The following is a 15,128-nucleotide window of genomic DNA, read 5'->3' as shown; positions in this document are numbered from 1 at the left end:
ATACATATACATATACATATATATATAGAGAGAGAGAGACGCACATATACATACATACATACATACATGCATACATACATATATATATATGTTTGTATGTATATATATATGTATGTATGTATGTATGTATGTATGTATATGTATGTATGTATATGTGTGTGTGTGTACACACATATATATATCTATATATATATAGACACACATATATATATATATATATATCTATATATATACATATACATATACATATACATATACATATACATATATATATATATATATATATATATATATATATATATATATATATATATATATATATATATATATATATATAGACACATACATCCATACATACATACATATATATATATATACACATACATACATACATACATACATACATATATACATACATACATACATACATACATATATATATATATATATATATATATATATATATATATATATATATATATATATATATATATTTATGCACACACATGTGTGTATATACATACATACATGTATATATGCATGTGTCTGTATGTATATGTATATGTATATTATGTATGTATGTATATACATACATGTGTGCATATATATATATATATATATATAAGAATCTACATCAAATATAATTAACCATTAAAGATGATATTTACAAATGACAAACTGTGGGTGCTGTTCGGCAACACTTCCATTTGTTTCTACTTAAAATCAAGAAATAAAAAATTATGTTTCAATATTTTATAAAATTTTTAAAAAATAATATATTTCGTATAGTCTAATATTTTTAGAATCATGAATAATGGTGGCAGTGGTGGTGAAAATAGTTATAGTATTGGTGGTGGTGATCAAGTGGTCAAATGATAACAATAGCGGCATGGTAGAAATACTAGTAATATAATGAGGATGACGATGATGGCGGCAGCATTTAGCAAAGATATTGGAGATGATAACGAGAATGTATAGATGATGATGCTGGCGGCGATGACAGTGGTGATAGTATAGTAGAGACGATAGAGTGGTAATTAATGGTGATTATATGGATGATGATGGTTGTGGTGAACATGGGGGCATTTTGAGAATGATGGTAAAAATATTAATTTTTTATTTTAAATTTTTTAAATAATATAATTTTTTAAAAAATAAATTAAAATAATATTGAATATATTTTATTTTTAAATTTTTAAATTTTATTTTAAAATAAAAAATAAATGCTAAATAGGTTTTGAGAGGACAACAATTGAAGACAAGATGGTTGCCAAAATGGAAGTACCTATATGCATCAATTTAACGAAGCTGAATAAGAGACATATCATAACCATTTGTTTGATGGCCAATGATCATCTCAACTCTTTTTTTCCGGCTATATGCTTTATGTATTTATCTCATCTTCTCCGTCAAGCTCTTGCTTTTCTCGTGTTTTGGTTGACCCAGTAGGCCTTTTTCTTTTCTTTTTAAACACACTGTAACATTTTGGACTTAGTGTATATCTTTTGATATAACGAAGCTTAGCTCCTTATTCTACGAAAAAGGTCAGAGAGAGAGTTGTTTGGACGGTGCGAAACCCCAGCTAGATTTCCATCCTCTTGGTGAGTGGGCTGTTTTGACCCTCTCATTGGTGCCAAAGCAATGACTCGCAACTCGCAGGGATTACGGGGCAAAAGCTAAAACTAAACTTTTAAGATATGTTTTTTGAGGATAAAAAATTTATTCAAAAATTTATATTTTTTTAAAAAATATTTCTCAAATAATATTTAAATAAAAAATAATTTATTTATATTTATTTATATATTAAAAAATAATTTAAAAATCTATTATCTATGTTCTTTTGCATTATTAGTTTTCTGGATAAGTTGTTAAGATTTATCCATATTTTTCATAATATTTTTATTATATAAATATTATTATATAAATAATATATTATATTATATTAGAATATACTATATTATTATATATATTATATTATTGTATTGTTATATGTTATTATTATATTATTATAATAATATAGTGTATCATATTAATATAATATAATATTTATTATATAATATCATATATAAAATTATATTATATAAATAATATAATATAATATAATACACTATTATATCATTATATTATAATATATTATAATAATTGATATATAATAATATATATATTATTATTATTATTATAAGGTTAAGAGTATATTAGGAAGGAATTAAAAAGATTATTTTCTCGATTGATGGAAAAATAATTTAGTCATCTCCTAGGTGGATAAGATTTTTTATTTGATGGATAAATGCTACCATGAAAAAGTAATTTATCCATCTTAGAAAGTATAAGAACGTGGATAAATTGGTTAATGGGAAAGTTGACTAATTTTTTTTTAATATTTACCTATAAAAGAATAGACCGTTAACATTATATGCATAGGAAACATATATAAGTGGCGATCTCTACAAATATTTTCCCCTAAAAAGAATCTAACATGAAATTAGTGACAAAAGCAGGAGCTAAACATTTGGTGATGCAAGAATATCAAGATTTTCAAGGGGATAATGTATGCCCTATACAAAGGAAAAAAAAAAAAGATAAGACTTCATTGCTGCTGTTATGATCCGATTATAATGATCATTTGATAGAATTGATTAAAGTCATGTATTTGTTCTAACAGATAAATGATGGTTATCATTATCTTTCAAATTTATGCATATAAATTTCTGCAATGGTGCTGGATTTATCCTTTGTTTGATTGGGGTTATGAGAAGGTCGATGGATGAGATTAAAATAATGGATAGTCTCCATCCATTATTTGGTTCAAAAAATTAATGAAAGTATGAATGAAAAAGAAAGGATTGTCCTTCTATTCTAGTCCATCAATTTGTATTCTTCCAAATTAGAAGCATGAAAAAAAATGAAGGAGCTTTGAAGGATGGACTTTTACATCGACAAAATTATCCCTTATTAATTTTTTTATAAAACTATAATACCTTTTCACTTTTTCACTCATATTGTTCATATATATTTTTATATATACTATTAAAGTTTATTAGCCATTATTTTAATTTCAATATAAATTATCATAATTATAATTAAATAATTAGATTATCTTCTATTTCTCTATTTATATTTACTATTTTTTAATTAACTATATTTATAATATTAAGTAACTATTTAAACTAAATTATTAATTAATTAATTAATTATTCATATAATTAATTCACTAATAATTAATTTATAAAATCATGTATTAAATTAAATATTTATATATTTTTTATATAATTATAGGTTATAAGGATTATAAGTTTATACATTATTTACTTCCTTTTAGTATAAATAAGTGTTTTAAATTAATAACAATAATATTTTTATCAAAAGGTAGTCTAGTAAAAATGTTATACAAATATCATCTATTTTTTCTCTCATTCTTCCTATACCAAATAGAGGAGAAAATTATTTCCATCCATCCTTCTTTATTTCACATATATATGAGAAGCTGGATGGAACATCCATCTATCATTTTCTCTATCCATCTTTTTTTGTACATCCATTCTTTCTTGAATCCATCCTTCATACTAAATAGAGGATTATAGTTGGTAGCTTTTCCTAAATTCGTTCCACCTACCCAATATGATATTGGGTTCCACTTTTTTTTTTTTTTCCTAAAGCACCATGCCACATATGCAAGTGAGTAGGATAGCGTCACAAGAGAGCATCATGAATGGATTAAAAGGGAATCAAAATTCCATCGAATTTTTCATACACGTGCCCAGAAGGTAGCATTGTTAGGCAAATGGTCGGCAAAAAAACAAAATCCGCCTGCCATCTTGCCCTAAAAGTTTTGGCTTTTGTGTGGATTTATAACAACACTGCATTTATATGAGATTTTGTGGAGATACACTATATAAAGTGTTTTTGACTTCTTCCAGCCATCCGACCAGTTTGGCTTTGGAGCTAAAGTTTCCTAGCAAATTGGATCTTGCCATAGCCACACCTCTAACCCCTCGTAGACCAGCATGGGGTGGATCGCACCTCATCACCTCTCAAACTCATCCCTTTCCATAAAGTTGATCGAGATCCACTTCATACTTTATATTTTTTGCCTCTAATGTCTAAATCGAGAAACGCCACATCTTTCTTTATTATACAAGCAAACTTTGATGATGGCCAAGTTGTTAGGGAGTCCGCGTACAGAATCTTAGCTTGTTTTATTGTCCAGGATCTTGCCAATGATACGTGCCAATCAGAAAAAAAAGTAGGACAAATAAAGGCAGCCGACATTACCCAGAGGATCATATTTATCTATGTCCATGTACATGGCCAAATGCTACACGCATCTTAATTCGCCTTTAGAGCATTGATGAAAGCTCTCTGAAGGGTGAGAACATGCTTGCATGGTTGGGAATCAAAATTTACATGTTAATATACTACTCATCTATAAACTTTTACCGCTTGTGGATTTGGGGAACGTATGTAATGCAGGTTTGATGACGTTACACCACATGACAAAATGGGAAGTATCGTCTTGTCTCTTAAAAATTAATTAACCAATTGGATTTCAACATTTACCTTTGAAAATGGGAGCATTGGATGTGCACAGAGGCATGAATGATATTTCCACTTAGCTGGGCTGGGTTTTAATTGCGTGATCAGATTTCAATTTTGGCATATTAGTCAGGAAGTTGACAAGTATCAAGCATATCACAACATCCATTATTTCGGTGATTATTTTAATATTAAAAATCTTAAACGTTATTTTGAGATTGCAATGATCAGTGATGATTTGGTTAGAGGGTCGTCATGACATGATAACGGAGGACTTGGTTAAGATTCTATACACGTGAAAGAGCCCAAGTCAGCTAGTAGGTCGTCGAGCTGCGAGCTTTAGGTTTCAGATATGGTATACTTAGCACGGCCATATATATGTACCAACGAATATCTAATTTTAGGTTGTCGAACCCATCATCGAGCCGTGGATTTGGAAAGCGTTCGAAAGATGGCTTCAATCGTGCGGGTGTCAACGACTCTAGGAATCCGACATGCTGCATGGAAGCCCGGTGAAGAGCACTCGGGACGTGACGCCAAGGCCTGAAAACATGTGGAGCTAGTGGGATGGCTAATACTTGAAAATGGTAATAATGGATATATTCAATATTATTACGTCCAACTTTTAAACGATTAGTCCACAGTAGAAGTAATATGAGTATAGGTTGAGCTGATAAAAGAAGACTTTGTTTCCTTTTCTCGACCAAAATGGGCCTTTTGTCTCTACTTAAAGATCGACTACCACATGATCAGGGGAACAAAAAAAAGTATTTCGCGTATAACATCCTGCATTATCACATATATATTTGTTCGAGATGATTAATAATTACAAAATAATATAAATTTGTGGTTGGCTGATTGCCAAATAAAACCCATTTCTCCGAATTCCAGAAAATGTAATTGTTGGACGTCAATGTGAAAATCTCTCGAGTCCAGAAAGGCAGTTTAGCTCTGGCCCCGCACGTCTAATCTAGTTTACACATTAGTGTACATATAAACCTGATGCCTTTCCATAACTTTTACATTGGGTTAATGACTTAATGTTACCCGAGTAATAAATAAATTACAAGAATGAGGTAGAGGTAAAACCATGAAACTCTTTTTTGCACTCATTGTAAGTTTGATTACGACCTGTAGTCAAACGTCGTGCTGCTTAGAAATGGAGCTAGATTTACTTGGTTTTTTATTTGAATTTTAGAGTTTTTCTTTTATAATATGTGTGTGTGTGTGTATTTTTCTTGACATCATAGAGTAGTTAATCCCATATGGGCAATTCTGACAAAAAGCAAACTAGTATCAGATTGCCAGTAGCAATGCACTCCTTGCCAAGCCAGTGACAACCATTGAAATGGCACTAGATTGTTTGTGGCTTACATCATAATATGTTTGCCATTCTCTCACTAGAACCATTTGTGATTATAATTAACATCAACCACTACTCACAATCGTGGAACTAGAAGTTGACGTCTGGTCTAGCGATAAAAGAAGTGTCAAATACGCTTTGGAAATTCTTCCACAAGTGACCATATATATATAGAGATGCGTAATCTTTGTCCACCCCATTGATAAGCATTCTTTGGACATATGACAAATTGCAACCCCATTGGATCAAGCATCACATCCCAACCATGATGTGTCGAAAGCTGCAAATTAAATTCTCCGCCCGCCATAGCCGGCGGAAGGAGCCTTCCTCCTCCACTCTTCCATGCACATTGGCATGCGCATGGGACACTTAATTTGGGCCTCCGGCAGCTGAAAGTGGAGACCATCCACGTTACATAAAGATCAAGTTGCCCGGCCACGCTATGGTGGAAGAACGAATGGACCACCCAGGAGGACATATAGGGATTTCATCTTTCACGAGAAGGAAGGATTCACCTTCCTTCGACGAATCCACCATTGGATCACCCACTGCACAGCTTTCAAAGCATTCCAAACTTCGTCGCACAGGGCTCAAAGCGACCGATGGGGTGAAAGAAGGTGAATCTTTCTTTGGCGCGAAAGATACAACTCCTATGCCACTCAGACCTATCTTTTTCTTGGGAAAGGGACGGACGGTCATTTATTTGTCCATGCTGGCCTTACCCAGTCCAAGTTTATCTTATCCACTCTACGAGACGATAGATTCCCTTCATCTATAGCAGATGTATGGCAGATTGATGATGCAAAGTTTAGGCAGTGATGGAATGCTTCCATTTTTTTTTTTTTCTCTTGGGGTCGAAGGACAAATGCTTCAATAGACGAGCTACGTACGTGTCGACTTGGTGGCGACGCGATAGTGGAGGTGGTCGGGGACCTCATGTTTTTCTCTTGCTTGTCTCTTCAATTTGATGAAGGCAAGGATGAGGACCAAGTACCAACTGCAATGCACAACTCCGAGCTAATTAAACATGCATGAGGAGTGCTTGGCGCTCGATCTATAGATAAATAACAACATGAATTTCTCGTGCAAATTTTGCTTAAAATAAATTTCTCGTGCGACAGTGCGAGCCTCGATCATCACTTCTCAAAGGGCGCTCCGCTTTTTTTTTTTTTTTTTTTCCTCTTTATTCGTTTGTCTGATGTGGATTGACCATAAAAAGCCACAAACAGAGAAAAAATAGCTAAAAGGGGGAGAAAGAGCCCGGAGAGCAGGGAGTTTGGGATCTCCAAACATTGTACAAGTGTTGGTATTATTTTAACAGACAACATTCAGTTCCTACAGTATTGGGGAATGGGAGTTAGAGTAGAAAAAGGTAGAGAAACCTTGGAGAAAGGTTATGACACAATTGAGGTAATCTTGAGGCATAAATAAATAGAAGAAATGGTACATGTAGTGGGATTTAGATTTTGAGAGGTGGAAAGTGGAGGACGGGGGGGAGGTGTTAAATAATGAATGATAGCAACGGGCCGGAATGAGGGGAAAGGATCGGCGTGGATGATCGAGAGCATGCTTGGTCTGGAAAGGAGGCCAGGAGGTATGGGGAATTGGGTGAGCGTGTGGAATAAAAATACATTGTTTCCTCTTCATGCGGCAGCAAGGGCGCAAGGAGATGAGAAGACTATAAAATATTACCATTGATATGAGGTGGTGTCCTTCCAATTCTTCAGTGCTAGAGTATCATTGGCTACCCTTCTCACCACACTCTCCATGTCCCTGGATAAAAAGCGTGTGGTCCCCTACCCCCACCCTTTCTCTTCCCATAGATACAAGCAGACGACTTTCATTGGCAAAGATTATTTTTTTCCCCTTATTTTTAGCTCTCACTCTTCCTAAGTAAAATGACATTAGGAACAAGTGGATTCCGATACCAATTCCCTTATTTCATACGGCTTGAATACAGTACTAGATGCCATGCACGCTTGCCTGTAAGCATCAGCCAATCCTTTGCATTGAATTGTCCTTGATTTTCTCTATCATATATATCTTGGCCACCATGTGGAGGAAATACAAGTGAAGGCTAAGCGTGGACCGAACGTCAAAAAGGCAATATGAATTTTTTCCACGAAATAGATACTTCTTTTCTTTTTTTTTTTTTTTTTTTGCAAAATTTACAAAGACTTGAAACTTCTTTTTTTTTCTTCTTGTGAGATTGGGAAGACTCTATCCAGCTCAGCTAAACCCCGACCTCAAAACCCCACCAAGCCTCAAACCCGCATCACCTTGTAGAGAAGTGAGAGGTAATACCATCCAAACTAAATACTTGTACTTTAAGATATACCACATAATAATAAGACAAAAATTTCGACTAAATGGTTCATGTAATACGAACAAATTTAACAGCCTGAACATAATAAATTTTATAATGTTGTTACCTGGCTAATGTATATTTCTAATTTGCATGACATGAAGTTTGGCAAGTGGTCAATTTACCTCAGAAGTTTTATCAAATCAAATTTTCATAAAATATTTAAAAAAATATTGAACGGATTAGATCTCATGCGCGTATAATGTATATTTTTTATATAAGAAATGCTTGATAGAGGACTACGATCATCTATTGCTTTAGAAGTATATGTGGGATACTTGGATCCAAATTTTGATTCCTAATCAAATTGGGGAAGTGTCTAATTAGAGAGAGAGAAAAATAAGTCAATTCTCAAGCTAGTCGGAAAACTAAAGCAATGGAGTAAAAAGAGTAAGAAGTGATAATTTTATCTATTTATGAATTGCATAAATATGACTTCCAGAAACAAAGATGGTTTGAGATACTTGCACATAAGAAAAATTTTTAAAATGAGCCTGTATGATCTGGCAACTTGATAATTAACCAATCTAGGACAACAAATCTTATAAATTGCACAACTATGGCTTGCTATATGGTAAGATAATTGTTTTGTGTGCATAACAAAATCCCCATAGCATTACACTCCATGAAGAGAGAGTGAGGTTTGGATGTTTTACAAATGAATTACTTAATTAACAAGTTATCGTAATAGTAATGGTGTATTTGCCTAATTGCTTTTTCGTAAAAATTATTCTAAATAAAAAATGATAAGTCATAAAATATTTATTTTAAAAAAAATAAATCATAAAATTAAAAAAAAAAGATTTAAGCAAAATATTTTTCTCTATGTTTCATTAAACACATTTTACGAAAGTCTAGATTGGATCATCAACTATTTTAATATATTCTCCAATAAAACAATGATGGAAGGACTAATATTTTAGTAATATATATTATTCTTTGGGTTTCTATAGAGTTTCTAATTGATCCAATATGATTATCTTCTATTTTATAAATTTTTGGACCATCATCCTTCCCTACTTCATCCAAGTATTTCATCTTAGTTTTGGTAAAAAATAAATTATCCAGATTATTTTCCATTATCATGATTTTGTCACGTATAAATATTAATGGCTCATGTGGTGGAGGTTTTTTTTTTTTTTTTTTGAATTATTGGATGTTAAGTGCGTCGAACTCAGTGACTCCGGGGGTTGTATCTTTCACGAGAAAGAAAATTTCTTTCGCGCGGATCCACCGATGGATTGCGCAATCTTCACTTCGAGATCCGTGCATCCTGATCAATAGAGATTTTGTGGTGCTTTGCGATGTGTATGGGCGGCGATCCAACGGATGGTATCGCGAAAGAAGATCAATCGTTCTTTCGCGCGAAAGACACAACCTGAACGTATAAATAAATCCATTAATAAGGAAACAGGTCAAACAGCCGACACGCTTTCATCCATTGTTTCCTTTTGTTGGCCCCACCATTGTTTTCCCACGTGTTTTATGGGCGGGCGCGCGTGTGGCTGTCAGCACGTGCGAGAGCCCCCCGGCGTGCTTTATATAAGCGCATGGTGGCGCACTCAAGGGCCCAAGGCCGTGGTGGGCATTTGTATTCTGCTGTTCCACCAGCTAAAAAAACAGGAGAGGAAACAGAGCAAGAGAAAAAGTTAAGAGAGAGAGAGAGAGATGGAGAGGGATAAAGAAATGAATCAGTCCAAATTCAAAAGGATTTGTGTCTTCTGTGGAAGTAGCCAGGGGAAGAAGAGAAGCTACCAGGATGCTGCCATCGAGCTTGGCAAGGAACTGGTATCCTATACTGCCTTGGTCCCTACTTCTTCTTTCTTTCGTTACCACTAACTTCGAGTGCATCTTTTAGTTATTATTTAACGCAAAATTCTTGTTTTGTTATTTAGATTTCTAACGGTTGGAATGCGTAAAACCCGAGTGTTCTTTCTTTTTTCTTTTGGTTTATATTAACTTTATCTGCATCTTATTTTTACCGGTTATTGTTTAAAACTCAAGTTTCGCATGCTGCTCGAATTTGTAATTTGTTTGGATGTGTAAATTTGGTGCCTGTCATTAGACATCATCTCTTTCTTCTTCTTCTTCTTACTTAATATAATATTCCGAGGAACGTTCTTATATTTGTATAAATGTGTAATGGTTTTTTCGAACTTTCGTATATTTGTATATATTTGTAATGTTTTTTTTTCCTCAAAAAGCATGATGGTAACAGGGTGTGCCTTCATCGCTCCTTTGACTCTTTAGGTATTACTTTTGCTTCCCTGACGTTCTCTCTCCTTCTCTGTATCTCTATGCCTCTGTCTTTCTCCCTCTCCACTAGTTATTGGAGTCTTTGTCATAAATCCTCCTTTTCTTTTTCTTTTGCCCTCTATCTGTTCTTATCTTTACTTCCAACATGTTTCCCAATGATATGGATTGCCATTAATCCACTGGTCCCTCTCATTTACAAATCCTAAAACTAAAAACCATTACCCATGGAAAGTACGAGAGGCCCCCACCCACCTCTCTCTATCTCCTGTGTAAATGCGACATTAAAGAGTTTTGCACTAATAATTTAAGGGGTTTCCACTAATTGGATTTCATTCTATTTGTTTTTTTTGTTGTATTCTTGTTCTGACGATTTGGATTTTCTTTTCTGAAATAAATGGTTTGGATGGTTTCAGGTGTCGAGGAACATTGATCTGGTGTATGGCGGAGGGAGTGTTGGCTTAATGGGTTTGGTTTCTCAAGCTGTGTATGATGGTGGGAGGCATGTGATAGGGTACGTGATATTTCTTACTCATTTCATGATTTTTTATATATATGTCTAGGTACTTTTGTGAAATCATGTTGTTTTGTTTTTCATTTAGCTCATTTTAACATATCATTATCTCTATGCAGAGTTATTCCCAAGACTCTCATGCCTCCAGAGGTATCTCTGTTATTAACTTATGTTTTAATAATAAATAAATTATTAACAGTTCAAAAAATTGAGAATGTGTATCCTGTCTTCTTCTGCATTTTTTGATACCTTCTCTTTAAGTTTCCTGGTATTAAATCTTTAATTTTTTTACAAGTTAGATTATAATCACCTGTTTTCATCAATTTTTTTTTTTCCAAATTAACGTTTAGTGTTTTTTTGATTTTTCATAAAATAAGAATATTTTTTCTTCAAGCAAGAACTCCCTTGCATGTTATGGGTATGAAAGGACTGCTAATTGAAAGCTCATCTTTTGTCAGGTTTAATATATTCCAGTATTCTAGATGTTCACTCTAGGCTGTCCTTTTGTATGTCTTATATTAACAAATTTAGGTCTCAATTTTTGCCTCCTCCGACAACAACCATCATTGCTTCTCAGCATAAAATACACTAATATGCCCTTGGAAACTCCCAGCTTAAGGAACCCCAATACCACTCCATCTCCTCCTCTCTCTCGCTGAGTTCATTCATAACCTCCTATTTCATGCAAAAAGATTATCTTTATTGGTTTTATTGGTAACTTTTGACAGATTACTGGTGAGACTGTGGGAGAGGTGAAAGCAGTGGCAGATATGCACCAGAGAAAGGCAGAGATGGCCAGACAGTCTGATGCCTTTATTGCCTTACCTGGTTAGTGTAAGACCTGAACTCCTATAGCAGATCAAGCGATAAAGTAGACAAATATGATACTCTTGAGACTACTTAGTATTTAAGACTTCAAGGTATAGAAAAAGAGAACTAAAATCAAGGTAGAACCCATGCTAGTTTCTGAACTTCATTTTTTTTTTGTCCTTCTTCTTGTTAAGATATCCATTTTCTCCTTTCCTTTATTTTTCCTAGTTTCGAAACCAAGATGCCCATTTTTTCCAGTTTCAGGTTATGTCAAAATTTCAAACTCCATTTACAAAGGTCCGCTCAATTAAAATCTAAGAAAAAGTTTTTGGATTAACTTTATCTTAATGGAACCACTAAATTTCTAATTTTCTTTAAGTTGTATTGTCACCTTTGCACCCAAGTAGTTGGTAAAAAGCTCGATAGTCATGGTTTATGGCAAGTAATATATCTCTGATTTTTCTCACGTACTTAAATCTTTCTCAGAGATGTTGTATGCCTCTTGCAGCATGAGGGAAAGGCTTTAACAGTTTTAATATTTCAGAATAAGCTTCTCATTATTCAGACTTTAGATGGGATTCTAAATGACCAAGTGAAGTGTTGAAACTGTCAAAACAATCTCGTGAACTTGAGGGGAAAATACATCTAAAACCCATTTCTAATTTCTAAAATTGTAAAAGAGAGAAGCTCCATATAATTTTCTGAAAATATGATAGAAGTCTACAGAATTGAATAATATGCTTTAAAATTATGTTCTTTCTAATCGGTCGTAACTGAAAGAATTCTGAATGTTCAATAAAATAATCGTATGATAAGAAAAGGGCTGTTGTTGCTCTCTTAATTTTCCCCACATGTTAGAAGCATAGAGCATTCACGTTGAGTGAAAAATACATGATAGGATAATTGACATCTCTCCAATACTCTGTTTTACAAGTAAACCTTTAAACTTTTCTCATAAAGTGGTTTGTATTTATTCTTTAGATGCATAAAAATTAATTTGGTTCTAGTCAAATTCTTGGCTGTGTTGTGAACAACTTGGTTCAGATGAGAAATTAATGCATAGTATCCCTCTCGGGTACTCAATTGCTTCACACTTCCTGTCACTAAATTACTGTTATCTTCATCGATAACTCTTTCAGAAGTTGATTTTCTTAAGCAGAAGGCAAGCTGTTAGGAGCTTTCCAAGAAAGGACTAAACCAGGGGAAATATCTAATAACTAGCGGGAAAATGTTTGAGCAGTCTCGGAACAGTAATTCTTTATAGCTTAAAGCTGATTTAGTGTACTTTGCAGGAGGATATGGAACTCTTGAAGAGTTGCTTGAAGTGATTGCATGGGCTCAACTGGGAATACATGACAAGCCGGTAATGAGATGCTTTCTTCCAGTAATTGTGTCCAACCAAGGTTTTTGTGTATGTATTTCGACTGCAGTCACCTGTCATATCTTGGATTACTATTTCATTTTGGTTTTCCAAGTCATTGCAAAATGTTCGTGGTTGGTTCTAGAGTTATCCAATTTGTGAAGTTGACTGATCTCAAACTCAAGTACTAAGTAGCATATATTTTTTATTATTTTCTGTTACCTTTTAAGCATTTTAAATTTTTGCCTGTTGTATTCATTGTGAACTTGAAATTCAACCGTAGTCTCTTTGCCTGTTATTATGGTCTTAAGTCAACTTAAACCTTCACACAATTAAGTTTCAAGCTCACTTCGGACTTATCCAACTTGTTAGGTTGACTCACCTCAAACACAAGTAATTTGGTCAACTCTGATGAAAAATACTTATTTTTTTACCATTTTTATTTTTATTATTTTCTTTTATCTTTTACACATTTTAAAAGTTTGCCCAGTTGACCTGAAAGTCAACCTTAGTCTCTTTTCCTGTTATATTGGTCTTAAGTCAACTTAAACATTCACAAAATTAAGTTTTGAGCTCAGTTTCAGACTAATCCAGCTCGTTAGGTTGACTCACCTGAAACACAAGTAATTTGGTCAACTATGCTGCAAAATGCTTATTTTTTTCTTTCTACCATTTTTATTTAGTGAGAAAAATGGGGTGCGGTTTTAACTATATTAACTTTGATAATATGAAAGTTTCTTGGATCTATATGTGCCTGCGCGCTTGAGCGTAGCTGTGTAAGTAGATGCATTCTCAAAATCATTTAATTTTTCGGAATCTTTGCAGGTGGGATTGCTGAATGTAGATGGCTACTACAACTCATTATTATCTTTCATCGATAAAGCTGTGGAGGAAGGTTTCATTAAGCCAAGCGCCCGCCACATCATTGTTTCAGCTCCAACAGCGAAGGAATTGGTGAAGAAACTAGAGGTAATTGGAAATTTACAGGACTTGCAGCCAAATGCAGCATATATATATACTGTTGATATTGTTTCATCTATGTAAAATGAACCTATTGTTAATGTATGATCACACAAAAAGGCAAAAGCGTGAACATTTTTTATGTATTGATCTATTACAGCTTGCAGACATTGAATTTTCCATGTTTTTGTGTCCTCATAGGAATACTTCCCTCGCCATGAAAGAGTTGCTCCCAAGCCGAACTGGGAGATGGAGCAGCTGGGACACTGCCAGAAATGTGATGTTTCTAGATAGGGAGAAGGAAGTTGATGCTGGCAGGCAGGCTTTGGAGGGAATTAAACCACACTTTGGCTAGTGTTAGGGGTAGGTTGAAATGACCAAAGCTTTGTTGTATGAGATAATGCTTAGTTTTCTTTTCTTTTTCTTTTTCTTTTTTTGTTGTTTTTGTAGTTATCACAAGGTACCTGAACATGGAATGCGTTCCTTCAACCTTTCTTAAATAGAAATTATGGAATATCATCTAATATTTCTTCTTGGCCAAATATGTTTAGTAAAATAAAGCATTCTTATCATGCATGCACCTAAATAAGTTGTCTGTAGATGTGGTCCTGTTTTCGTTCTCTATAATTACGAGATCTACTAAGCAAACATTAATATCACAATCCATGCTTAATCAAGAACTCGGTCTTACAATACTTTATTATTGTATAGAAAAAGAGCAAGGCTTCAGTCTTATAATTTTTTGGCCCAGTCCCTCACCGGAAACGCCTAAAATTTGGCACTTTCAAATTGGACCAGAACGTTTCTATCAAAAAAAAAAAAAAAGAGAAAAAAAAAAGAGGAAGGGACCAGAACTTATCCCAATCCTTCTCTGGGACCAGCTAAAAATTCTCTCTTTCAAATTGGACCAGGCATCTGCTCAGAGCTAATAGGATTGTTCTAATCATCTATAGAAAACAAGGGCATTTGT

The 15,128-nt window shown here is 33.7% G+C and overlaps 1 protein-coding gene across 2 annotated transcripts; it reads left to right on the top strand.

The window, feature by feature from the left end:
• Positions 1 to 9,839: 9,839 nt before the first annotated feature.
• LOC105044305 (cytokinin riboside 5'-monophosphate phosphoribohydrolase LOG1) lies at positions 9,840 to 14,700 on the top strand. Of its 2 annotated transcripts, none has more exons than XM_010922158.3 (7): positions 9,840 to 10,049; positions 10,931 to 11,028; positions 11,148 to 11,178; positions 11,757 to 11,856; positions 13,131 to 13,201; positions 14,024 to 14,167; positions 14,360 to 14,700. In XM_010922158.3, exons 1-7 carry the CDS (start codon positions 9,930 to 9,932, stop codon positions 14,450 to 14,452), a joined length of 657 nt encoding a protein of 218 aa, XP_010920460.1. In that variant the 5' UTR covers positions 9,840 to 9,929; the 3' UTR covers positions 14,453 to 14,700. The 2 variants fall into 2 exon arrangements, with proteins under 2 accessions (XP_010920460.1, XP_073111375.1); XM_073255274.1 differs by having other exon boundaries at positions 13,131 to 13,249.
• The last annotated feature ends 428 nt before the right edge of the window (positions 14,701 to 15,128 follow it).

The sequence above is a fragment of the Elaeis guineensis genome, chromosome 4, assembly GCF_000442705.2.
Source record: "Elaeis guineensis isolate ETL-2024a chromosome 4, EG11, whole genome shotgun sequence".
NCBI classification, from domain to species: Eukaryota; Viridiplantae; Streptophyta; class Magnoliopsida; order Arecales; family Arecaceae; genus Elaeis; species Elaeis guineensis.
The sequence above is the reverse complement of the archived record's forward strand: the minus strand, read 5'-3'. Positions and strand labels throughout refer to the sequence as shown.

Excerpts from the sequence above, each read along its gene's own strand:
- LOC105044305 (XM_073255274.1), top strand. The coding sequence starts at position 9,930 with ATGGAGAGGGATAAAGAAATGAATCAGTCCAAATTCAAAAGGATTTGT. Across the intron at positions 11,857-13,130 it reads TGCCTTTATTGCCTTACCTG|GAGGATATGGAACTCTTGAA; the intron begins GTTAGTGTAAGA and ends TGTACTTTGCAG. Across the intron at positions 13,250-14,023 it reads TGTCCAACCAAGGTTTTTGT|GTGGGATTGCTGAATGTAGA; the intron begins GTATGTATTTCG and ends GAATCTTTGCAG.